This window comes from Lacerta agilis, chromosome 8, assembly GCF_009819535.1.
Source record: "Lacerta agilis isolate rLacAgi1 chromosome 8, rLacAgi1.pri, whole genome shotgun sequence".
NCBI lineage: Eukaryota > Metazoa > Chordata > Lepidosauria > Squamata > Lacertidae > Lacerta > Lacerta agilis.
In genome coordinates, this window is record NC_046319.1 from 59,997,010 (window position 1) to 60,023,159 (window position 26,150).

At 42.3% G+C, this 26,150-nt stretch overlaps 1 protein-coding gene across 3 annotated transcripts in view; it reads right to left on the reverse strand.

Moving 5' to 3' along the window:
- Positions 1-26,150, reverse strand: part of RUNX3 (RUNX family transcription factor 3) — a 149,940-nt gene that overhangs the window by 113,712 nt on the left and 10,078 nt on the right. Inside the window, exons 1-3 of one of the 3 annotated variants that reach the window (XM_033157784.1) lie at positions 15,947-16,015; positions 15,728-15,860; positions 15,280-15,379 (exon numbers count right to left, since the gene is read on the reverse strand). In XM_033157784.1, coding sequence (XP_033013675.1) covers positions 15,280-15,337 — 58 coding nt within the window. In that variant the 5' untranslated portion in view covers positions 15,338-15,379; positions 15,728-15,860; positions 15,947-16,015. Of the gene's footprint in view, positions 1-15,279; positions 15,380-15,727; positions 15,861-15,946; positions 16,016-26,150 lie in introns of those variants that run through there. The other 2 variants (XM_033157785.1, XM_033157786.1) reach the window with 2 other exon arrangements.

A 26,150-nucleotide genomic window follows, 5' to 3' on the forward strand; every position in this document is an offset into this window, starting at 1 on the left:
GCCAATTCCACAGTTTAATTATACAGTACTTTGTTTTGTCCACCCTGAATCTTCTGACATTCAGATTACATGTGCAGCACAGGATGTAAAGTCAGGGCTGCAGGAAGGTGATGGGGAGGGGGGGGGAAATCACACCAACTTCTTTGGTGTACCTACCCTAAAGCAGTTTTTGTCTTATGAAATTTGCTCTGCGATTTGTACTAATAAATTCCGGAGCTGTTAACTAATAGCATGACTAATTTCCTTGCAAAAACATGGATCCTTCAGTCCAAGGGCTCCGGACATACATCTGTTTGTATTTAAATGTGTACCCCACTATGGACTCAGCATTTAATAACAGTAATTACAGTAATAAATAACAAAGACATAGACATTGGTGAGAGGGGTGTGTGGGGAAAAAATCGGCAGTTTTAAAAGCAGCAGAATTGTTAATTGCTTAGATTGATCAATGAAATACATGTTAATCAGTTAAAAAGGTGTACCTGATTTAAAAATAAATTATTTTTTAAAAAATCAAAATTTAAAATATAAAAGGTTTACCTAATTAAAAAAATTAAGATGGGGACATTTTAAAAAACAACTGTAAATGTAAAGCATGATCTAAAGAGGCATTCCATCCCATTTGTGAGAGAATGTGGAGTGCCCCTTCTAAGATGATGCTTATGCAAATTCCTGTATTGTAGAGGGTTGGACTAGATGACCCTTGGATACCTTCAAAGTCTAAATTCTAAATACAATTTTGCTTTTTCCTCTTTAGAAGAGAGACGGAGAACCTGTTGCCATCCAGATGTTGTTCGACCCACAGATTGGCCAATGGTCAGAGATGATGGGAAAATCCCCCATGATATTCTTGTGGAGAAACTGGTAAAATGTAGGCTGTACAAGATAGCTGTTAGGCAGATTTGTTGCTTGTTGACTGACCAAACCCAAAGAGTGTTCACAAATTGTTCCTTGTCATCCTGGGGAAAAGTGACAAATAGGGTGCTGCAGGGCTCTGTCCTGGGCCTGTTGTTGTTCAGCATATTTATAAATAACTTGGGTGAAGGAATTGAGGAGATGCCCATCAAATTTGAAGATGACCCCAAGTTAGGAGGGGTAGGACCTGCGCCAATAGATTCAACTTACAATAAAGGAGATTCCAGCTAAATATCAGGAAGAATTTTCTGACAGTAAGAGCTGTTTGTGGACTCTCCTATCTTGGAGGTTTTTAAGCAGAGGTTGGATGGCCCTCAATCACTGATACTTTAGTTGAGATCCCTGCATTGCAGGGAGTTGGGCTAGATGACCCTTGGGATCCCTTCCAACTCTACAATTCTATGAGATGTAGGCAACATCTAGAGGGCCACAGGTTGCCTATTCCTGCTTTAGAATAATAATTCCCCCCCACCTCATTTGCAAAAGAATGCAGATTTAATCAACTAATATTTCTTTAACCAGATGAAAGCCCTGCTTTTTAGCTTTAAAAGGATCTCACCAAGGCTGAACAAATTTGGACACACCAAGCCAAGTATTTGATGACCCCCCCCCCCCCTTTTCCTTTTCCTTTTTCTCTTTTCTTTTGAAATTCTGGGTAAGCAGCAAAAAACAGGAAACCCCTAGTGGGCTACCATATATAGTTGGTGGGTTTCATTTGGTTTGGGAGGTCACAAGTCACGCTAGCCTCCACAACTACTTCCACCATTTTATATGCAGCAATGCACTCTGTGTTTTGGGCTTTCTGGGGCTATCTATCTATCTATCTATCTATCTATCTATCTATCTATGAAGGGACACACTTGTAAGCTTTCCAATTATTATTTTGGTGTGTGGCACGGGTGTGTGGAACAAGTTCAGTGGACAAATGCCAGAAAATCTCAACTGTTTCCTTGCTGAAGAGGTCACTGTGGAAGTGGATGAAATCTGTGGTTAGCCATTTGATCTCTGCCTATAAGATCATACTGGTGGGCCGTTGTTTTCCTTTGCCTCTTGCATTGCGATCCCCAGGGGCATAACCTTAGCATTTCCATTAGGGTAACAAGGCAGTTAAAGGGAGGTCTTTCTCCCGCCCCGTTCTTACAGCAGCAGCCGACAGTCTCTGACACAGAGCGGTGGTTGTTTACAAGACATATCAAGATGGGGGGCGGGTGGGGGGGGAATGTTCCTACTGAGGCAAGGAAATCGTCCAGGACTGTGGGGAACATTGAGTGATCACAGGAACTGGTACATTTCTGCACCTTTTCTCTCCATGGTGGTGGTTTTGGTCACATAGGGTGGTCTTGCAGCCTGGACGATTTAGGAGTAGTTTAGAGCTAGAATCAACAAGCGATTATTAGATTCCATGCCAATACTTTAAAAATTACTGAGGTCGGCATTTGGTGGGGTGGGAGGGTGGGAGGGATTTGCTTCTCAAAACATCCTTCAGGAGCTGGCAAGCTGCTGCTAGGATCTGAAACCATTTTTGTATCTCCCTTTCCAGGTGGTCCCACTTCTGCGTTGGTAACAAAATGAGGGGTGGGCTTTTTCAAAGCTGGGGTGCAAAAACCCAAGTGCCTGTTCGTTATTACAACCCAACAAAAATTGGATCTGGCACATAGGTCGCTGAAGAGAACAGGAAGCATATTTCTCCAAGCAGTCGAAATAAATAAAAAATTGTCCAGTAGCACCTTAGAGACCAACTTAGCTTTTATTTTTGTTTATTTATTTTGACTGCGTCAGACCAACACGGCTACCTACTTGATTCTCCAACCAGGTTTGAAACCATATGTAGGACATGGGGAAGACCTGTGGCTCATAGTTAGAACACATGCTTTGATTGCAGAAGGCTCCTCAGCAACTCCAGGTCAGTCTGCAAAGGCTCTTATGTTCTGGAGAAGTGTTGCCAATCAGTGTTGACAATACTGAACTAGATGTATCAGTGATCTGACTCAGTATAAGGGCACTTTCCATGTTTCCATCTCATCCTCCATGTTCTCCTGCCACTGAGGAACAGTAGAGGCTGTAGGAAGCATAGAACACTTGGTGCCATGGGGAAGCAAGAAGGGCCAGTCAACAGCCGAGAGACTATGACATGAAGGGATGGAGAAGTCCAGGTGTTCTTAAAGGTAGGAGAAAAAAAATGGATTCAGTCCACATTTAAAGGTGAACCTCCTTAATTCACACAACAATTTGCAAACCTAAACACAGCCATCCTACAAAATTTTCACTTCTCCAAATTTTGCAATGCAGTTCTCTAACCAAGTAATGGGCAAAAGATGTGCATACTAAAGTGTGCATAAAAATTCACATATTAGTGAAAATTACAATAAAAATGAGCTATACTGGGGAAGACTTGCACTAAAATTCCAAAAAAATGAGAAACTGAAATTTCAAAAGTTGGCCATGTTTTGGTTTCTGTATTTTTTTGCAATGTGTAAATTAGTTTTGCCATTAAATGCAAACTGAATCAAGTTTCTCCTTCACCCTTACCAGAGATCCACAGACCCCAACAAGCAATAAGTGAAAACAAGCCATCGATAAAAAGGTAAAAACACTAGCCCTTTGCTCAGCCTTCAAAAATTAGTAGATTAGGTACAGTATTAGGTGGATTTCAAATTGGAGGGAATTTTTGCACTGGCACAGCTACCTATATGCTCCTGAGCACAATTCAGGTGCTGGTTATAACCTACAAATCCCTATATGGCTCAGGTCTCTCCTTCACTGGAGGTTTTAAAGAAGAGCTTGGGTGGCCATCTGTCATGGATGCTTTAGTTGAGATTCCTGCATTGCAGGGGGTTGGACTAAATGACCCTTGAGATCCCTTCCAACGATTCAATGATTCTAGTACCCAATATATAATGGAATGACACTGTCAACTTGAACATACCTGGACTCTGCATTTGTCATCCAAGTGCCCCCTCTGAAAGAGGTTTGGAGGGTGGGAACAAAAAACGGTCCCTTTTTAGTTTTGGCTCCCCATCTATGGAAGGGTCTCCTCAGTGAGGCCCACCAGACACTGATATTAACATCGTTTTGGTGTCAGGTTAAGACATGCCCCCTTTTTGTGGCTTTTGAGGGATTATGATAACCATATATCACTGCTGTTTCTGTGGCTTTTCCCCCCTGAAGGGGGGGGGGGTCCTGTGACTATGAGACCTTTGCTCACTTTTATTCATTTAATTTCTGCCTTAAGTTTAATTAGAATCTCACGATTTTTAAACACGTTCCTAGCCACTTGAGCCCTGAAGGCTGAGAAGGGGGGTATAGATTGAATGAGCAAATAATAACTCCCCAGCATGAACCAGAAAGGGGGAAAGTATTACCGTCCTTCAATAATGAAATTCAAGCAAAAGTTAAATGAAATTAGAAGCAATTTGGGATTCCAGTGAAAGTACACAAATGTTTCACAGCATCCACAGACTTCCAGCTATGTGTTCTGCATCCAATGGATACATGTGACCTTTCAAAGAAACAAGGATCTCTTGCCTTAATATTCAACAAATGTTTTGCAATTTGGCCCCGTTCCAGTTTTTACCATAATCTTCCCCCCCTTCCCTTAATAAAATTATGTCTGAAACAAAGATGTTTATTGCTTTATGAGTTCCTATTCATATGGAAATTGAGTTCAAGATGTGCTATTTCTATTTTTTTTCTTTTATTTTTTTTAAATGAATGATCCTAGTTAAAACCCAGCATTTATTCATCTTGCTTGTGGAGGGAAAATATAGATTAAAAAGAACTGTACAAATGTTTTTTATTTTCCTCCTCTTATTTGCTTGCCATATGTCTGCCTTTAATTAGCAGCACGGAGTACAAAGGCTATATTTATAGTGCCACCATCTTGCAGGGGATGATACGACGCTCTACCACATGTATTACTAACCAGACTCCACTGCAATTTTGCACTTCACAATGCTGGGGGTGGGGGTGGGGGGCCCAGTAATATATTTGTCAATCCTATAATCTTCATGAATTGTTTATTGCTCTTTATTCTTATAAACGGCTTCAGGCATAGTTCCTGTGCTAAAGCAGCATTTAATTTCGTTTTTTGTTTAAAATGCAAGTAAATAAATACATAAAATCCCATGTGAGATAAATGGTTGTGTTCCAGCATGGCAAGGGAAGAACTTGCAACTGAATAAGTGTGATCTGCAGCTGATCGCCGAAGAATGGATGCTTTTGAATTATGGTGCTGGGGGAGACTCTTGAGAGTCCCATGGACTGCAAGAAGATCAAACCTATCCATTCTCAAATAAATCAGCCCTGAATGCTCACTAGAAGGACAGATCCTGAAGTTGATGCTCCAGTACTTTGGCCACCTCATGAGAAGAGAAGACTCCCTAGAAAAGACCCTGATGTTGGGAAAGATGGAGGGCACAAGGAGAAGGGGACAACAGAGGATGAGATGGTTGGACAGTGTTCTCGAAGCTACTAACATGAGTTTGGCCAAACTGCGAGAGGCAGTGAAGGATAGGTGTGCCTGGCGCGCTCTGGTCCATGGGGTCACGAAGAGTCGGACACGACTGAACGACTGAACAACCACAGCAGCAGCAGCAGGGGTGTGGAAGAAGCACAAGAGTGCCCCCAACCACTCCTTTATAGCACAGGTGCCAGACAACCTTCTCAAATGGCTTCATAGTTAAAACCATATATATTCAATTGACGGCGACATCAACAGCCAAATCTTTAATGCCCATTGGTGGTCAGGTTGCCCTGTGTTACAGAGCACAGTCCTCTGTTCTAAGGCTGCCCAGTCCAAGTTCAGTTCAAAAAAATAGTCCCATAAGAAGAGACATCAGCAGGTCCCTTGAAACAGTTACCATCTGAACAGCAGACTGAGCCAGGCAGCCACATATAGGTCACCTGGTCACAAATGAGATGTGCTTCCAATTAAATTAAAATAATTATCTGTAAATTTGCACATATTCATTAGCATATGCCCTTTTTTTTTTTGCAACCCCGTGTCCTCTCTCGTGCTCTTTTTGGCAATACATTTACTTTTTGGGGCAATGTGTACATGACTACCCTATGCTCAGATACCAAACAAGTGTGGGTGGGGTGGGGTGGGGTGGGGTGGGTGGGTGTAAATATATGTATTATTCCAGCTTTCCTCTCAAAAGGAGCCCAGGGTGGGAAACACTTCTGAGATAAAAGCAAATACAATAAAAAATAAATAAATACTGTATCTAAAACATTTATATACATCTAAAAACAAACTATCTAAACCAAATTTAAGAACAGATGTAACCAAAACCTGTGCCTGGAGAGGCTCACTGAAACAGAAAGGTTTCCAGCAGGCATCTAAAAGTGTACAGTGATGGTGTCTGTCTACTGTCAATAGGCAGGGAGTTCCAAATCCAAGCTGCTACCACATGTAAGAGGCGACTGCTTGCAAATGTGGATTGGGCATTGCGTGGCACTTGTAGATGGCGCCAGTTCCATAGATCTAAGTGATCTAATCGGCACCACGCATGAGTATCTTATACTCAGTGCTTTTTTGCTTTTTTTTTAAAAAAGTTTTTTTGGGTGCTCTCATTTTTACTCAAGAAAACCACCATTTTATAGAACAAAGCGGGGAAAATAAATACAGTAAATGAACAAAAGCACAAAGATTCACAAAACGTTTAGGGGTATGCGTACCCCTGCGTCCCCCCAGAAAAAAGTACTGCTTATATTCATACATACTTATAATGAGTATATTGGAGGAGGGGATTCAGGATTAGGGGATGTGTGCCTTGATTTATTTATTTTTAAGTCACTTCCTCATACAATATGAGGATACCTGTATTTCAGGAGGAACTATTCTGGCCACCATAGAGGCGGTACTACCACGAAACTAACGTAGCTTAAGTTTCAGGCCCCTAATCCCGGAGGCACCCCAGAAGTGACTTTAGTACACATTGCTGAATTTTTTGGGGGTCTAGTAGTCCCAATGTGAGTCACATGATATAAATATATTACATACATACATACATAGATACATACATACATACATACGCAGACAGTAAAAACAGTATTTCTAGTGGAAGATGCACCCTTCCTTTGTTTTTAGATCCTGCAAACATACACCATGGCAGGCATCATCTCCAAAGAGGCCTTCTTTCCTTCTTGAGAGAAAAGGGCAGATGAGAAATTCCTGTGCACTTGTATGAAATATAATGGGGGTTTCCTGTCATCACTTGTTATTTTTTATTATGAGAAAGAATAAACTATGTAAAATATAAAGTAAAAAAGAAGAAAACTAACAGAAACCAAAAGTATCCACACAAGTAACAATATCTGATTAGCATACAATAAATACACAGTCAGAGAAACTAAGTATTAAAATGTTTTTAAGCTTCCAAATTCATTGGAGACACCTTTTTAGCTAAGTAAAAGTTTCTAATAAACCGATCTAACTAATTCATTGATTAAACATTGTAATCACACACAATGTTCACCAGGTGCCTGTGACAATCTTATGAAAATGTGCCCACATCAATAGTAGCAATGTGGTCCTTGGTGCTAATTTCCTTCAAATATATCATTGAAGCACTACAGAAATGTCTTTTTTTGAATAGAGACCGTGATGGGGGGGGGCATTATGTGTACCACAAGCAATGACCACTTTAATGACACTTCCCACATCCATCCTCAGAAGTGCTCTAAAGATCTTTAATCTTGTTCCAGCCTAAATTCACTACTCCACACTCCCCATATCTGAAATATTAATTTTATACCCAAACAAGTAGCATGCTAAAAGCTGTGTAACTCCCACACATCATACCGAGATTCTGTGTTTGTAGACCCAGTTATACTACCAGCTGAGAATTGCTGGATAAGTTAAACTGAGTCAACTCAGCTCAATTAATAATAATACTTAGCATTTAGTTAGCATGATGTAATATTTATAAAAGTATTTCCTATGTGCTTGGCATCGTACAATTTGATTTGATTTTTAAACACTCTGGGTTCCAGCACAATATTGTTTCAATTATTTTTAGGAAGGGGACAGAGAAGGTATATTCAAGTAGCAATCAATCCAATTTTGAAAGAGGTTATCACCACGAACCCCAGTGTTTTTATCACTTCTGCTTGAATTTGCTGTTACACATGATGACGACGACCACAGCTAAAGTAATCTGTGCTGTATACTTAAAAAGGAAGCAGACTACAAGACTGATGGAATGCCATGTCAAACTGGCAGATTTGGCTATCATGAACAACCTGCCGTTTTGCAGCCAAAGACTTTGTAGTACTAACAAATGGCTAAATGTTCTGGGGACAAGAAAGAGAATGAGATAACTGGTAATCTTTGATTTGTAATTATATATCCCTTGTTCATGCAACCTTAAGAAAGCATTCTTACATATCAATAAGTCATAATCAAACCAGTCAATCAAACAATCAATGATTTTGCTGTGCTAAAAATATAAAAAGCAAATAAACAAAGCAAGTCCGAAGTTTTGACCACAGGTTCTCATTCACATACAAACACACACCCCGATCGCTTTCAAGGGTTCAAAGCACAACTTCACTGCCTCACGTACAAAATCCTAATTACAACAGGGTAAGGTAAGTATAGTTTTATTATACCCATATTATATGTTTTTTGGGGTGAGGAGACTGAGGCTGAAAAATGGATTTGAGGCAGAGAGCTGGGTGACCTTAGAGGCACCTCGTATGTTCATAGCAGAAGCAAGTTTCAAATTGGGGACTCCCCAGGTCAAATCATAGCTCTGTGTTTTAGCCACGATGCTATACTCACTTTCAATTATTCAAAACAACTTTGGGCTGGACTGAAAGGTATATAGGCCAACAGATAAGTTTATCTGTGCTTTTTTAAAGGTGAAGCTAATTGTTAACTGAATTAAAAACATGGCTGATTTGTTGAGATGAAGAAACAGTTTCAGTTTCAACCATTAAATTCCGAGGATACAAACTCTACATCAAAACTCGCTGATGTAAAAAGGTGGGTAGTTTGCTGTCACTTTTCTGACCTTTCTACACCAAAATATATCCATCAATACTAAAAAAATATGGCTGAGATTCAAACTTCTTAGGTCAATTAGACACCCACAGTTTGGACTCTGAATCTCAGAACACAGATCGGATGTCCTAACTTTTTGGCATCCAATATATTACCGGTAAATTTATTTGGAATGCATACAACGTTGAAAATAGGGCCGTTTCAATTGAATTCAAATTTGTACTATGCAGTTGTGGTTACATTCTACTAATGCTCCAATTACGTTATCAGGCAGGTGCCATCTCTATTTTCTTCTTGGCACCTATTGAATACTTCCCTTTATCAAGAAGTCTTTCAAGTGGAAATTTTACCTCATTCTAGATTTGTATTGGATTTGTTGTTTTTATAGAATATATATATATATATATATATATATATATATATATATATATATATACACACACACACACACACACACACACACACATGCTTTTACTGTTGATTTATTAATTGTTACACTGCACCAAGGTGTTTCATAAGAAGCTATTAATAAATGGAAATAAATGAATAAACAAGGCTTACAAAGCAACAAATTCTTTTGGGTGTCATAAAATGTACCCAGAGTTTCTCCATTGCAGTATCTGCATAACAGGGTAAGAAATCTGAGCGTGTTTTATGCTGTAAAAAATAATTTTTAAACAGCCAAGAGAGCTGAAAAGAGTTTTTTTAAAGGGGCAGGGATTAAATGACCAAGCGGTTAGAGCATCTTCCTTATGAGAAAACATATAATTAACAGATGGAATTTTTGACCTTAATATACAGTGGTGGCCACATATTTAGGTAAAGCAGGGGCATGAGGTGACTCAGAAATACAATAAATAAATGTATAATGCTTTTCACTTGGACGACTGTGTCAATTTCAATTTCTAATTTTTCCAATTCTACAATCAGTTCACTATACTTATTTATCACTTTGCGGTTGTTGTTTTTTCAGAACCCTCACAAAAGATTGTCAGCATTTTAGCGCAAATTTCTCCTTAAAAAACACCTTTAAAAATGCAGTTTTGCCTGATGTGCACATTTTTGCAAGCAGCCTTCCCTAAAAGAGTGTTTTTCAACCTTTTTTGGGCAAAGGCACACTCGTTTCATGAAAACATCACGAGGCACACCACCATTAGAAAATGTTAAAAAATTTAACTCTGTGCCTATATTGACTATATATAAAGTAATTTTTCAATTTTTCCCACGGCACACCAGGCAACATCTCGCGGCACACGAGTGTGTCGCGGAACAGTGGTTGAAAAACACTGCCCTAATATACTGCGTTCTGTGTGTGTTATTTTCACACATAATATGCATTTTTTATGCACACTTCCCCCTAATTATGTACTTTTGTGCACTTTTTTTAGATGAACCAAAAAAAAAAAAAACCCCCCACCCATTTGGTAACATTCAAAGAAGTGAGAATATGCAAATTATCTAGGTTCTCACTAAAATGCTAAAGCAAATTTCTTCCCCCTCCCTACTTTCCACTAGAATTAGCTAAATCCATGATCTCTCAATGGCCTTTTCTGCCACGGTAAGGACCTGCAACAAAACGATATTGTGTGGACCCATGCCTTCCAATAGTCTTGCTGCTCAGGATGTGAGCAGAGAATTCCTTTATTCAATTATTCCGACCCCTGTTTTTCCACTCCCCCCCCCCTTACTCCTCCCAACAGTCAGCCACCATTCTGCGGCTTCTGAGCATGCTTGGGGTTCTCATTAGGCTATTGTGGAGGGTTCTTCCCCCACTCCATTTCCCTGCTTAAGGGCTTTTTTTCCAGGGCGGGTACTTCTGCAAACTTTGGGATTTCTCCAAGCTTGCCGATACCTTCCTTTTCTTGTGTGTGGATGTCATCGTCTGTTGGACAAGAACATAATTCAAAGTGTTGTTGCTGACCTTTAAAGCCCCAAACGGTGTCAGCCCAGTATACCTTAAGGAGCGTCTCCACCCCCATCGTCCAGCCCGGACACTGAGGTCCAGCGCTGAGGGCCTTCTGGCGGTTTCCTCGCTGCGAGAAGTGAAGTTACAGGGAACCAGGCACAGGGCCATCTCGGTAGAGGCGCCTGCCCTGTGGAACGCCCTCCCACCAGATGTCAAAGAGAAAAACAACTACCAGACTTTTAGAAGACATCTGAAGGCAGCCCTGTTTAGGGATGCTTTTAATATCTGAAGGACTATTGTATTTTAATATTTTGTTGGAAGCCGCCCAAAGTGGCTGGGGAAACCCAGCCAAATGGACAGGGTATAAATAATTAAAACATTATTAATTATGATGATGATGATGATGATGATGATGAATTGCTAAAGAGAACCATCACTTTCGGGGGCTTTGTGCCCCCGAGTGCCTGATGTTACAGATGAACAAAGGAGGGTTGTTGCGAGTTGCTGGACTTGAGGGATTTCAGCCTGATCAAGGAGGGCAGTTCTTAATGTTGCACAAATCCATAGTTAGATAGAGGGAAAGTGGCATTCAACTATGTACTACTCAGAGTAGCTGCATTTAAATGAATGGATTTATGTTGTGCATGCCGGTTATTTTCAGTCTACTCTGAGTAGGGCTAGCATTGGCTACAACCCAGATAAAGCATACAGTATACTACTTCCACTAATTGATAGCACTCTCCAAATAAATCTAAAGCCCACAGATTCACAGATATGTGCCCAAGATTCTTCCTACACTTTGCTCTTTTCCAAGAAAAAGATGCGTTCAGCCAGACAACAAGCCAACAAACACAGCTAGGAAACAGGGCAAAATTTGGGGCCAAATTCCACAATATTTTGCTGGTACTTTTCCTCGGAGAATAATATCCAAACACACACTGAGTAGAAAGGGAGAACAACCTCCTGCCTTTTCAGCTTTAAACTTGAGCAGTTCTTACAGTACTGGATTCAAGTCAACCCGATTCCATGGTTGGCTTAGGGTTATCTTCTCTGTATCTGCCAGGCTTCCTGTCCTTAAAATTTTTTAAAATGTTGCTGGGTCTGTTCTAGGTACAGGAAAGTTTTACCGGTTGGATTTCTGTGTGATATGGAGTTGTTAAAGGAGCAGAAAGTAAAGGTGTTCTTAGTGGGTGGCTTGGGATCCTGAGTCCCAGGTTTTTGCCATCGACACAGATCTTCTGCCCCTTCTCCCTCTTTAAACAATGTATTTTTTTAAACTTTACAGGGTAGCTGGGTGATTTGGAAAGTGAGACTCCAGATACCCTCCATCTTAATTTGCTTAGAGGGAAATTTGCTTGCCATAGGTAGGGTTTGGCGAATCTGTCAATTTAGATTTCTCTCTGCTTCCCATTTTTCCATTGTAAATACCGTTCTCCACGTTTTCACATATTTTGTGTTGTTGTTTAAGTTCTTGTGAAAACTCTTCAACATTTTAGCTTAAATGTCTCCTAATAGGCACATTTCTTCATGAAATTTGCCCAATATAAATATTGTTTTTCAAATGACTTTTGGCATATATGTATATATATGCTTTTATCTTCTTTATTGAAATCCATATATATCGTACATTATCTTAAATACACGTACAAAGAAAAGGTAATAGTGATAATAATAATAATAACTTTTGCCTAATATAATGCATTTTTGCTCATTATTGTCACTAATGTATATACTTATATGCACACTTCACCCTAATATAGACATTTTTGTCCACATTACTTGCCTGGATCAGCAGTTCATGCAATCCTACACGTTAAGGATTACTCATATGAATAATTATAAAGGATCCAAGAGGGTCTGTGATCCCAGGAGAAAATATTAGGACCATCAGGCAGGGATTAGTGGAAGGGGCTGGGGGCCAAGTTAGATGGTGACGATGAGTAAAATAAGAGTAATATAAAAATGGGCTAATCAGAAGAAAATGACAAATGAAGATGCTGAATAAGACAAAAGCACAATAAAATCCTTTAAATAAATAGAACAGCACACAAGCAACAAAAAAGGGGGGACAGCAAAGCTAAACTATCAAAAGATAACAATGAGTTGTCCTTTTAAGTTGGGTGAAACAATTGGTCTTTTGTGGAGGTGAAAACAAATTGCAGGAAGGTGTTGTTATTTAAAAAAAATAAAATAAGGTGAGCTAAAGAAAAACCTTAATTTGGCAAGAACACTGACGCTGGAAGACCCTGGGGCACAATACCTCCTAAGGAGACAGCACTCAATGATTATCATAAGTAGAACTTAACTTGGGTGCAAAAGTAGTTCTCAGAACAGTATTTTTATGTCAGTTATATGAATTCTGCAAAACACCCCCCCCCCAAGTTTAGGTCAAGTTAAAAGGTTGTTTGCAAGCAGAGCGAAGAAATGAACCAACTCTGAACTACGAAATTCTAATAGCAAGAGATGCAAAAGTTCCTGCAAATTCAATCCCCAGTCTTAACTTTTTGCCTTGATTTCAATAGGACCTAAGTGTAAATTTAGTCTCGATACAGCCCAATGTTGTTCTTTCCCCCCTCTCCTTTGCAGAAGAATATTATAGAAACTGACTAGGAAACTGATCAGCAGCAGTTTGAGAACAGGTTAAAAAAGAAGGGGGGAGGAGAAACACAATTTCAAAATCACACAATTAAAACTAATGGAACTCACCACCAGCAGGTATGGTGAAGACCACTACTTTAGGCAGCTTTTAAAAGCATGATGAGGCAAATTCAATAGAAAAGGAGGAAGAGAAGTCTATCAATGGCTAGTAGCCATGTTGGCCCTTAGATGGAACCACCAGACATTGTAGGCAGGCAAAAGTGAAGGATAGGTTGACTACTTGCTCTGTTTGTGAACAGCTGAGGGAGACACAATGTGGCATTTTTTCAATATTTGGTCTGACCCAGCAGAATTCTTTATGCCCAGGGTGAAGGATTGGCTCAGAGAGACAAAATGACGTAAGCCAGAATTTACAAAACCAGACAACATGCTCTACAATCCCAAAAAGAACTCTAGAAGGCTCCCCCCCCCCCATGGGGTCCTTATTAAGAGGAATTCTCAGAATACTTAGTGACATGATCTGGGGATAGAAGAAGGGGAGAATATGCTACTCCCTCTTCCAACACTTTTATTGGGGGGGGGTGCACAGAGGCCCTAAAGCATCTATTTGGATGCCAGCCAAAGAATACAAAAATTGTCACATGAATTTGGAAAGATTCAGAAATAGGAGACAATGAGTGATATTCAACAAAGTTTTATTCAGAGTAAACCATTAAATTAATGGGTCAACTTAGTTATGCTCATCAATTACAATGAGTAAGTCATCATGATTTCTATTAGCATCACTGATGTTATTATTTTAATTTACTTAAAACTTAGTTGAATACTACCCAAGATTCTTGCTAGTTCTTGTACAGGGATTTTCCTTGTATATATTGACTATTTCTTGCTAGTTGTTTGGATAACTTGATTTAAAAGCAGAGTTACAAATTTTAGTACTAAATAAGTTAATAATTACAATATTCTGATGTAACATTTCCCCAAACAACCAAAAGACTACAGAGCCAAGAGTGGGATTGGTGCCTTGAATGAGGGGCCAACATCTGAGGAAGTTTTCCTGTATATCCCATTCCCATTTCAGTGGAGTTTGTGCTGGAAAGCCTCCTCGGGGATTTTCGTTAGCAAGTAATGTGGTCAGTTGCTCAGCTGGTCCAAGTTTTTTGTGTCCTCAGCAACTAAACCCCCCTGATAGCTTGAAAGGCTGAGTCAGTCTTACCAGCCTTTAAAGCTCTTCTCCAGTCTACCTCCACTCTACCTTAGCTGAAAATTAAGCCCAGATATTATATTTAAAAAACAGACATTCCTAGGGTCTGTCTAACAGTTCAGATGCAGTCAAACCATGGTAGGAAATTTGTAGATGCAAAAACCATGAACTCAACAAAACAGAAAATTGCAATCACATCACGGATCTATATTAAGCTGCAGAGATGAGTTATGATGACTTATTTCATTGGCACCTACTATAAGTTCAACTGACTTAGACTCTTGATACAGCCTATAGACTTCAGCTGACTTTATCATTTTTCTTGGCACTCGAGAAGAATGGGAAGACAACATCCTTGATGGAACACACACATCCACAAAGCCCAGGCACCAAAAATAACTTGGGAAAGCACAATCCAGAAAGAGGTAGAAAGTTTACCACCCCCTCCTGCCACGGATTCCCCTTAAGCATCATCCAGACATAAGGGGGGGAGGATTTTTCCCTCTACCACCCGGTTTGCAAAGAGCGAACATCCAACTGAAGATGTGCCAACGGGATTATTAAAAGAGGCTGTAAGTTTAAGCTCCCTTGAGTGACAAACAACGGCGCTTCCTGCCTCGAAGGAAAGGATGAAAGATTTGTACTCACCACGCAAGAAGGTTGAAGAATAGGTTGTAAAGGAATCAAATATGCTGTTGGAAGCCATGACCCAAATCTACGACCCAGATTGTCTTCGAGCCTTACACTCCTTAGGAAACAAACAAACAAACAAAAACATAAAAAGTTTAAACTGAAATGCAAAAAGAAAAGTGAAAAGGGGGAAGAGGGGAAAAAAATCAAAAGAAGTTTTGTGCCTGTTTATAACCAAGAATCCGATTCCACAGCAGCACCACAGGAATGTTCAGCCACAAGTTTCTCAATAGAAGCATATGCGCGCCGGATCGTCATTAGGATGAAAGGGGAGGGGAAGGCAAACTAAGCTTTCAAAGAGATAGAACATACCCCCCCCCCAAAAAAAACCAATATGTCTTGGAAGTATGGAAAGCAAAATGTATGAATGAAATACTGAATGAATGAATGAATGAATGGAACTCACCTTATGCAGATGCAAAACACACGGCTGGTGTGGAAAAACACGAGGAGGAGGTAAACCTCCCTGTCGAGGTTCGGGTACTCCTTCTAAATTGTTGATTGCAGTCTGCTTGTGGTTCTGTGGTTGCCTGTGAGGCCTGAAAGAGTGTTATAAAGTCAACCCTACTTTCTGAGATGCAGATGACTCTAAATCATTATTTGTTGACTGGAAGAGCAGAGTCACCTGATCTGTGATGTCACCACCAGGCCCTGCAATATCTTTGTGGGTTCTTCTTGGTTTTCTCTCTCCTTCAAAAAAATAAAATAAAATTACTGGTTTAGAACATTTTTGGTTCACAGGAGGCCTTGTTGACTCATTCACAGCTTATAACAAATGGCACCGAGAAGAAGAATTTCAGCTGCTACAGGACTGGGCTTCCTTTTTCATGAATTGATGCTGTTGCCCTCGCAAAGGGAGTCAGGAAGAGCACTGTAGGTTTCTGATTGAAGTCACCGCCCATTTAATATTCAGTGGTTTTCGCTTTCCTAACTGCTTTTTTCTCTCCCACATTTACCACTTGTCTGTATCTTATTTTATTTTTCTCCCCCTTTTGGCTTTCTAAGACCTTCAGCTCCACGAGTGACTATTCTTGCTGCCAAGACTAGTTCCATATGTGTTGATGGGTGGTTCCTCTTCAGAGGGATTTTCTGTGAATTAGTATTAAGTAAAAAATATGGAGCACATGCAGCAGAATAAACATCATAGGCTGAAGAGCAGGAATGGTGGCCTTTTAAAAGTGCAAAGCATAGAATTTACAGGCTTGCAGAACGTATGCTCTGTGTGCAGAGGGTCCCTGGTTCAATCCTTGGCTTCTCTGGTGAAAAGGGATAGTAGGAAGCTGGCGGTGGGAGAAAAACACTCTGCTGAATGCCCTGGGGAGTGGTTGTCACTCAGAAGAGAGGACACTGAGCTAGATGGCTTGAATCAGGCTAAAGCAGCTTTGCATGTTTACACAAATAAGCAAATAAATAAAGAGCAAAATCACTTACATAAGAGACAAAATCTTGATCAAGAAAAGTCTTGATAACACTTTACCGAGAAAATGGAGCAAAACAGTGTATAAACTGAGGAGAAATAAATACAGAGGTTTCTTAGTTCAGGCCTTATACATAACAGGGAGGCACACAATCATATACACAGGGGGAAAAACTCCCTCAGAACCACACAGTCAATAGATAGCTCAGTGTGCATTATGCCACTCTGATTGGTTACTAAGTAACATCCCCACCTGTCCCCCATCTTGACTTTAACATTAACAAAATTAACCCTTAAGTTACAAAATGAATTATCCTTCCCAGTGTACTTTTGCAATCATTCATTCGGAGGTATGGGGAAGGAACACAGGAAGCTACATTATAATTAGTCAGACTACTGGACTATCTAGTTCAGTATTATCTACACTAGCTGGCAATGGTTCTTGGGGATTTTCAGGCAGGGGTTCTTTCCAGCTGTACCTTGAAACATCATGGAACGAACCTAGGACCTCCTTCATAAAAAAGCCAATGCTGTACCACTGAGCTAAGGCCCTTCCCCATATGCAATTGTTATAGATGCACATACTGGGAATAGGTTGTAGGCTCCACTTTCCTGTTAGCCCTGGGCCCCTCCAACTCTTAACCAGGCCTAGATCCCTGCTGCCTATTACTCAGAGTCAGTCCAAAGCTAGTGACAAAACAAACTGCAACTGGGGCTGCATCTACAGTGGGTTACAGGCGCTTCAGGTTACAGACGCTTCAGGTTATAGACTCTGCTAACCCAGAAATAGTACCTCGGGTTAAGAACTTTGCTTCAGGATGAGAACAGAAATTGTGTGTGGCAGCAGCGGAAGGCCCCATTAGCTAAAGTGGTACCTCAGGTTAAGAACAGTTTCAGGTTAAGAACAGACTTCCGGAACAAATTAAGTTCTTAACCCGAGGTACCACTGTACTTGCTTTGTACGCTGAAGTGGGAGGGGTCACCCTGGAATGCTGAAAAACAGAATACCTGCCTGCCAAGTTGAAAACTATCACCCCAGGGAGAAAGGTTCTAGCTGAGCCCTTTGCCTACTATGGTTGCTGGATCAGGTCAAATGCTCATCTAGTCCAGGACTCTGCCCTTACAGTGGCCAACCAGATGCCCACAGGAAGCCCAAAAGCAGAACCTGAGCACAACTGCACTCTCACCAGCTACATAATTCCAAGCAACTGATATTCAGAAGCACAGTGCCTCTGATTGTGAAGGGAGAATACAGACATCATGACCAGTAGTCATTCATAGCCTTATCCCCTGTGCATTTGTCTAATCTTTTCAAGTCATACAAGTTGGTGGCAATCGCCACCTCTTGCGGGAGCAAATTCCAGAGTTTTACTATACACTGTGTAAAGATGTACTTTCTTTTGTCTGTCCCGAGTCTTTCAAAATTCAGTTTTTGTGGATGTCCCCAAGTTACGTGGAAGATACCATGTATCAGCTTGTACAACCCTATCAGTCCCTCTCTTACTTGCATTTTCCATAAAGTGAAAAGCCCCAAATGTTGTAACCGTCCTCCTCCTTGCTTGTTTTCCAACTGCAGGTAATCATTTCTTTCCAAGTGTAGGGAGGAAGCATTCAAAAATGTTTTTACCCAACAGCAGTCTGAAGTGGTACACTGCCTTCTTCTACCTTAGCATCCAGTCATCTCATTCTATACCATGAATTTTTGCAAAACGATTTCTTCTTACATAATGCAATTTTGTAGGTTACACTCCCTAATATATATATGTGTGTGTGTGTGTGTGTGTGTGTGTGTGTGCGCGCGCATTGTTATGCACACTTTACTATAGTGTGTGCTTTTTTTTTTACATATTACTTGGCTGGAGAACTGCACTGCAAAATTTGGAGAAGTGCAAATTTCCAAGGATGGCTCCATTTTGGTTTCTATGCTGTTTTGGGAAGTGCAAATTAGGGATGTCTTTAAATGAGAACTCAATCAAATTCCCCCCCCATGCCTAAATTAGGCACTGGCCTGCCACTGGCATGAAAGCAGACAGACAGACATCTGCTCATGTGCCCGTACTAATTTGCATGTCTCTCCGGCTTGTGTCCCAGACAAGTTCTGAAGAACTACAGCAGCAAAATAACCAGAGCAGCACATGCCAACAAAAAAAGCTATGGAAAGTCCATTTTTAGTCATGGGGGGTGGTGGTTGTGTCCAAACTGGATAGGAAGTCACTGCACAATTTAACAAAATTATAAAGTCACCTGACTAATTTGTTAACATTAACAAATCTATTCAAATAAAATAGAACTTCAAACATCAATAAATTAACCATAGCCATTTCTTCAAATCTCTTGGCTTTGGCTGTGGCTAAGTCATGAACGTTGCTACTTCTTCAAGGGAATCAAGATGCCGCTCATAGATGGATTTCTTTTCCCCACCCATCCTCCTAAACGACTCTGTAAAAAGGTAAGGCTAAGTTAAAGACTTGTGAACTTTGTTGCTGAGTTAGGAAATTGAGGGCATAAGAATATAGACTAATTATGAACCTAGTGGTTAAGTCAATTCTCCAACGATCCTGGCCTGGAAAACCCCAATAGCTGACTCTACATCATTTCCTTAAAGCAAGAACTTACACAAACTACAGGTGGAAAGCACTGATTATCCCTATTTTTAAAAAAGGTGAACAATCGCCACGTCGCCATCTTGGCAGCAGACAAAACATGTTCCTCTCTCTATTTTCATCTTCCGTGGGCACACGAAACAAATTGCAATTATCTTGTTTTTCTTCTGAACCCCCCAGAAAGAAGGGCTTTTTCGTTGGCCAGGTTCAACGCAAATCCATCGAACCTCCTATGGGGAAGGTTTTCAGGCAGGGTGGAGGGCGAGAGGATTTGTCCATGCGGTGACCATCAGGTGGAAAGCCTCGTTCACATGGTTTTCCACTGCAAACTTTACGTCGATCTCCGCCACCAATTCCTGGACCAGCTCTGTATCCCTAAAAGGAGACCAGAGCGGGAAGTATTGCACTTCCTACTAAAGGGAACTGACCAGGAGCTTACCAAAATGGTAGCTAAATACCTACATCTGCTCTTTTTTCGTCGTAATGCTCTGCAGTCGTCTGAGTTATCAGGAGTCCCAGAGATGTGATCATGGACAGTGGAGTCTTGTCTCTTTCCTCTTCTAATACAGTTTGCCCCACTGTGAATGTATTATTTCGCTACTGTTCTATATGTATGTATGTTTCTTTGCTTGATGCCAATAAAAGGTTGATGATGATGACTGATTTTTTTTTAAAAAAAGCATCTCTTTGTCTTCCACAAGGAAGGAGTGCCTCTCCCATGCCTGCTATGATATTATCAATGCTTCACCTAAAAAGCAAAAATGCTTCTTGCTTCAAAACTGTTCGTTTTTATTCTCATGCTTGTGTGTGCCTTTCAATATATAAAAAATAACCGGGGAAGTTTACAATAAAGCTTACAATAATAAAAATGCAATAAAACACCATAAAGCATATGGTCTACAAATATATGGAAATCTAACCAGTGACTAAACGCAATCCTATACAAGTTGTGTAAAAAAAAAAAAAATTCATGTTGAGCTCAATGGGATTTACTCCCAGGTCAAGGTGTATTAAGGCTGCAGCCTCATCGTGAAAATAAACCAAATAAGTCCTGTATTTTATTACCTGGGAGTAAGCGTCATTGAACTCAATGGGACTTAGACTTCTGACTCCAGATGTACCTGACTGCATTGCTATTTCATTAATTTGGTGACAGACCTACTTATTAGATGGGTTGCCATAGTCTTCTCCAGCAGTGGAAAACTTGGGGGCCAAATGCATTCCCCCCCCAGACCTCTCTGTCTGGTTGTTGGGTCTCACCCCAGGCCACATACCCCCACTGGACCAGCTTCAAGCCAAGTAGTTTTTGCAAGGCTTGAATATGGACTTGAACTCTGAAAATGCCTATTCCTTGTCTGGGTGGAGGATAGAAACTTGCTCTATGTAAGTAACATTGACATTTCTTGCTCTATACACTATTGGCACGTGGCCTTTAGAAAGTTGTTCAGAAGGGAATGCAAGCCTTCGGCTGAAAGACGTTCCATGCCCCAGGTCTCATGCCTTGGTTTTGAGGGCTGAATAGAGCAGGGGTCAGAAAATTTTTCAGCAGGGGGCTGGTCCACTGTCCCTCAGACCTTGTGGGGGGGCCTGGACTATATTTTGGGGGGGAGGGGAATGAGAGAATTCCTATGCCCCAAAAATAACCCAGAGATGCATTTTAAATAAAAGGACACATTCTACTCACGTAAAAACATGCTGATTCCCGGACTCTCTGCGGGCCTGATTTAGAAGGCAATTGGGCCGGATCCGGCCCCCGGGCCTTAGTTTGCCTACCCATGAAATAGAGCAAAGAGTTGCCATCACTTTTTTCCCTGTAATTATTTTCAACGTTAAGGGAAATTATCCTCCGTTTCTACAGAACAGGGCTCAGCTGTTTAAAAGGAGCTGAAATAAAGTAGGGATTGGCAGCGGGAGAGGTTTACACTGATGATTTTATAGCAACAAAAAAGAGACGGGGGGGGGGAGGGAAGGGAAACAGCAAAAGAGCCTTTAGACTATCTGGCCATCCCTCGACCATCTGCCTCAGAGATGCACAGAGAAGGGTCTATGAGACTTCACAACGTTTCCTTGTCTCCTGTTCAAACCGCAGCACGAACACTCTCAGGTCCCTACTTTTCCACATTGTATCTTCCTGGCTGGCCATGTAACACCGGAAAAAAACGCTGAGCTGCGAGTCATGTTCACGACTCTTTTGATAGGCCTTAACAGAGAGGCAAGGGAAGCGAAGATGACTGGGCAGAAAATTCCTCAAACTTTGCACAGCGCTGTGAAGCAGAGGTCATGTCTCTCCTCACCTTACATGTCCAGAATGCATAAAACCTCAAAAATGTGTGTGGGGGGGGGGGAGGGATATGGGGGGAGAGAACAGCAGCAGAGTTTCATTTTTAAACGGTCCTTCACTCAGCAATATTTATTGGAGTTCAAAATTTTAAAAAACACATGTGCAATGTTTATGTATTTGCTTCTGTGTTCATTTATCTACGTTTAGGTAAAGGTAAAGGCACCCCTGGCCATTAGGTCCAGTCATGTCCGACTCTGGGGTTGCGGCGCTCATCTCGCATTAGTGGCCAAAGGAGCCGGTGTACAGCTTCCGGGTCATGTGGCCAGCATGACAAAGCCGCTTTTGGCAAAGCAGAGCAGCGCACGGAAACACCGTTTACCTTCCCGCCAGAGTGGTACCTATTTATCTACTTGCACTTTTGACGTGCTTTGGAACTGTTAGGTGGGCAGGAGCTGGGACCGAGTTTTATTCAAATGTAAATCCCATTTTTTTTCAGCCCACAAAGCATCCTCAAGATCAGATTTCAGATAAAATTTCAGATCCTCAAACAGGTAACTCCCTTCCAATTCTTTTACTAGGTAGTTGACAGAAAAGTGAGGGAAGAAGACACACACCCTCAGTTTGTTGGTTAAATCATTCTGTAGACTTAATCCTACATACAGAGGGTGCATGCCCTCTGGAATCAGTTACCAACTGAAATTAGGTAAGCATCTAGTATCTTGATATTTGTTGAATATATTTTTGTTTAAGATGGTTTTCCCTGAAGTCTAACCCCAGTCCTTTTATGGAATATCAATAAAGATGGGGAAGAAATTTCATTCAGTTCACATTTAAAGGTGAACCCACCTAATCTGCACTTCCCCAAACAATATGCAAGCCAAAACACAGTCATCCTTTGAGATGCACACCACTCCAAATTTTGCAGTGCGGTTCTCCAGCCTGTAATGTGTGCAAAAATGAGTCCTTTAAAGTGTGTGTCAAGATGCATATATTAATGAATATAAAGTACAAAAATGCATTTTGTTGCAGTCTACCTACTATTACATAGAGTAGACCCACTGGAATGAATAGCGATGACTAACTTGGGTCTGTTAACTTCAGTGGGACTACTAGGAGTAAAAGTTAGTTGAATGTAATACATTATATTATATTAGGGAAAATAGAATTGCAGGCATGTATTTTAGGCAACATTGCATACAAAAATGCGTATATTAGATTTTTCACTGAAATGTGTTTTTGAAGTTAATGCATTTTGATTTTATTTATTTTTATGCCAAGAACTGTATCTGGACATTTGGGAAAACTGGAGGCCAGTGAATAACTAATCAGAACATTAGTTCAGTAAAAGCAGATCAGGTTAGTCTGCAGTGGAAAGCATAAAGACTGAACTTCCCAGGCATCCTGATTGCAAACTGTGGATCTTGCACTGTATGGCTGTGCAGGTGTGAGGGTTTTTTTTGGTCCTTTGTCTCTTGCATGAATAACAAGGAGTATCTGACTGGCTTTGATTGCACCACTAATTTCAGCCCTGATTGCACCACCAATTTCTAGCACTAATTCAGAACCCTTTGCTTGCAAACAGAGGTGGGAAACCTGAAGCCCTCCTGATGTTGCCAAACAACAGCTCCCATCATCCCTAACCACAGTGGCGTAGCAAGGGAGGGGCGACGGGGGCGGGGAGGGGGTGACACTCAGCGGCCCCTCTTGCCACTCCCCAAGCCGAGCCCCGGCACCCGGCACCCCATCCGTGCTGCTTTACAGACGGACAGGGCAGCCCCACAAGCCGCCGTTCGCTCGGCAGCTCGCTCGGTCACCGCAGGAGCAGCAGCACCGGCCCAGACGGACTGCGCATGTGCAGCATTTCCGTGCATGCGCAGTCCGCCCAACGTGCATCGTGACGTCACGCCGCACGCGTCAGGATGCCCCGCCCCCAGGGGGTGCCTCCGCGTGGCGTTTGCTTCCCCGGGCGGCCAAGAGGCTTCCTCCGCCCCTGCCTAACCATTTGCCATGCTGTCTAGGGTTTATGGGAGGTGGAGGCTACCAACACCTGCTTCTCCATCTCAAACATGTGGAGAAGAGACAGGTGAGGCAAAACCTTACATATTCCCAGGTATTCATCTATGTCCTCCTGGGGAGGCCTGCCTCCCACACTTAAAGCCTATCTGGTATATGTGCATGAACTCACTTCCCACTTCAGCAAATCAGAGGGACATGTCCACAAGTCGCCTGCCCATGTGGTACAGCACTGGAGTAATTGTAGTGACTAGGAGTGTTCAATTCTTTCCTCAGCCACAAACAAACCAAATGGCCTTGGGCAAGTGTTCTTTCACCCCTTCATCTGCAGAATGAGGATAATAATACTCTCATGTGCCTTATGAGACAGTTGCTTAGAGCAGTGTTTCCCAAACTTGGTTCTCCAGCTGTTTTTGGACTACAACTCCCATCATCCCTAGCTAGCAAGACCAGCTGTCACGGATTGTAGTCTGAAAACAGCTGGAGACCCAAGTTTGGGAAACACTGGCTTAGAGTATAGTAAATGTTAAAAGCATTTAGTATGATAGGTACTACTGAGTTGTTGTTTTAATTGTTTCCTGATCTGCGCTGTTTAGAACTGCTAAACTTTGACAGGCACAAACCTTACCGGGATTTTTTTGGGGTCCTTTTCCATCTGAAAGGTATTTAGGAGGTTGAAGACTTTGCTTCCATGCAATTGTGTGGGTTTTTCCCTCTCCTTTCTTGGCAATGAAATCCCCTCCTCTTTGGTTAAATCACTGCATTTTTTTCCATGGGTGTGTCTTAACAAAACCTAAACACTCCAGTTTTGCTCATGGAGTCAACCCTAAGGGCTTATTATGTGGTGTAGAAATTGGTGGGTATCCCATATGTTATCCATATACTGTACCAGGGAACTTAACATGGCATTTAACAGCTAGTCCCAAATTTCACTCTCTAAATTCCATACACATCTCTAGATGCATAACAGATCTGCTCACATATTTATAGCCCATACCTATGTAAGGTTACTCTGAAGTAAACCCCTACTGAGGTCAAACCGTTTATGTCAAAATTTCAAATATAGCCAGGATAAGACCAGATGGGACCAACAAAAGCATTTAAAGCAGGAATGGGAGGCAATGGGTTGGGGATATTTGCAGATTTAGGCTGCAAATCTCTTAATGTCTATGTACATACATGGGACCCATTGAATTCCATGGGGCTTACGTGTGAGCCTCTTGGGCTTGCCGATTGAAAGGTCGACGGTTTGAATCCCCATGATGGGGTGAGCTCCCGTTGCTCTGTCCCAGCTCCTGCCAACCTAGCAGTTTGAAAGCATGCCAGTGCAAGTAGATAAATAGGTACCACTGTGGCAGGAAGGTAAATGGCGTTTCTGTGCGCTCTGGTTTCTGTCACGGTGCTCCATTGCACCAGAAGCGGTTTAGTCATGCTGGCCACATGATCCAGAAAGCTGTCTGTGGACAAAAACTGGCTCCCTTGGCCTGAAAGCAAGATGAGCGCCATACCCCATAGTCACCATTGACTGGACCTAACCATCCAGGGGTCCTTTATCTTTACCTAGGAATTGTTGCAATCCTTTGTACACTTATTAGGAACTAGTGGTTTAAGCCCGTTAAAAAAAGGGCGCTAGAATATATGTGGAGGGGGCTGGCGCCCCACCCCCACCCCCCTGCCAAAGCCTGCTTTAGCGGGTGGTGGGGGGTGGAGGAGAGGCAAGCAGGGCTTCTCCGCTTTAACGGAGAAGCCCTGCTTGCCCCCCCGCCCCCACCCCCCTGCCAAAGCCTGCTTTAGCGGGTGGTCGGGGGGTGGAGGAGAGGCAAGCAGGGCTTCTCCGCTTTAACGGAGAAGCCCTGCTTCCCCCCCGCCCCCACCCCCCTGCCAAAGCCTGCTTTAGCGGGTGGTGGGGGGGTGGAGGAGAGGCAAGCAGGGCTTCTCCGCTTTAACGGAGAAGCCCTGCTTGCCCCCCCCGCCCCACCCCCCTGCCAAAGCCTGCTTTAGCGGGTGGTCGGGGGGGGTGGAGGAGAGGCAAGCAGGGCTTCTCCGCTTTAACGGAGAAGCCCTGCTTGCCCCCCCGCCCCCCGCCCGCCTGCCAAAGCCTGCTTTAGCGGGTGGTCAGGGGGTGGAGGAGGGGCAAGCAGGGCTTCTCTGCTTTAACGGAGAAGCCCTGCTTGCCCCCCCGCCCCCCTGCCAAAGCGTGCTTTAGCGGGTGGGGGGGCGGGGTGGAGGAGAGGCAGCAGCGCCATGCAGGCCAACGGGGCAGGAGGGGGTCAGCAGCAACCGGCTCTCCTTGTAGCGGCGGGAGCAGCAGCGTGACCTCCCTCTTCGGCTTCCCCTCGTCCTCTGCAGCGCCGGCATTCCATTTAAACCGCCCCGCTTGAACTGCCGACGCTGCTCGTGTCTCTCTGCTCCAATCCCTGTGTCCCTGGGGCACATGCTCAGTTGCGCAAACCCAGAGACACACGGACTGGACGCAGAGACACTTGCATTTTATATATATAGATAGAGATGGAAA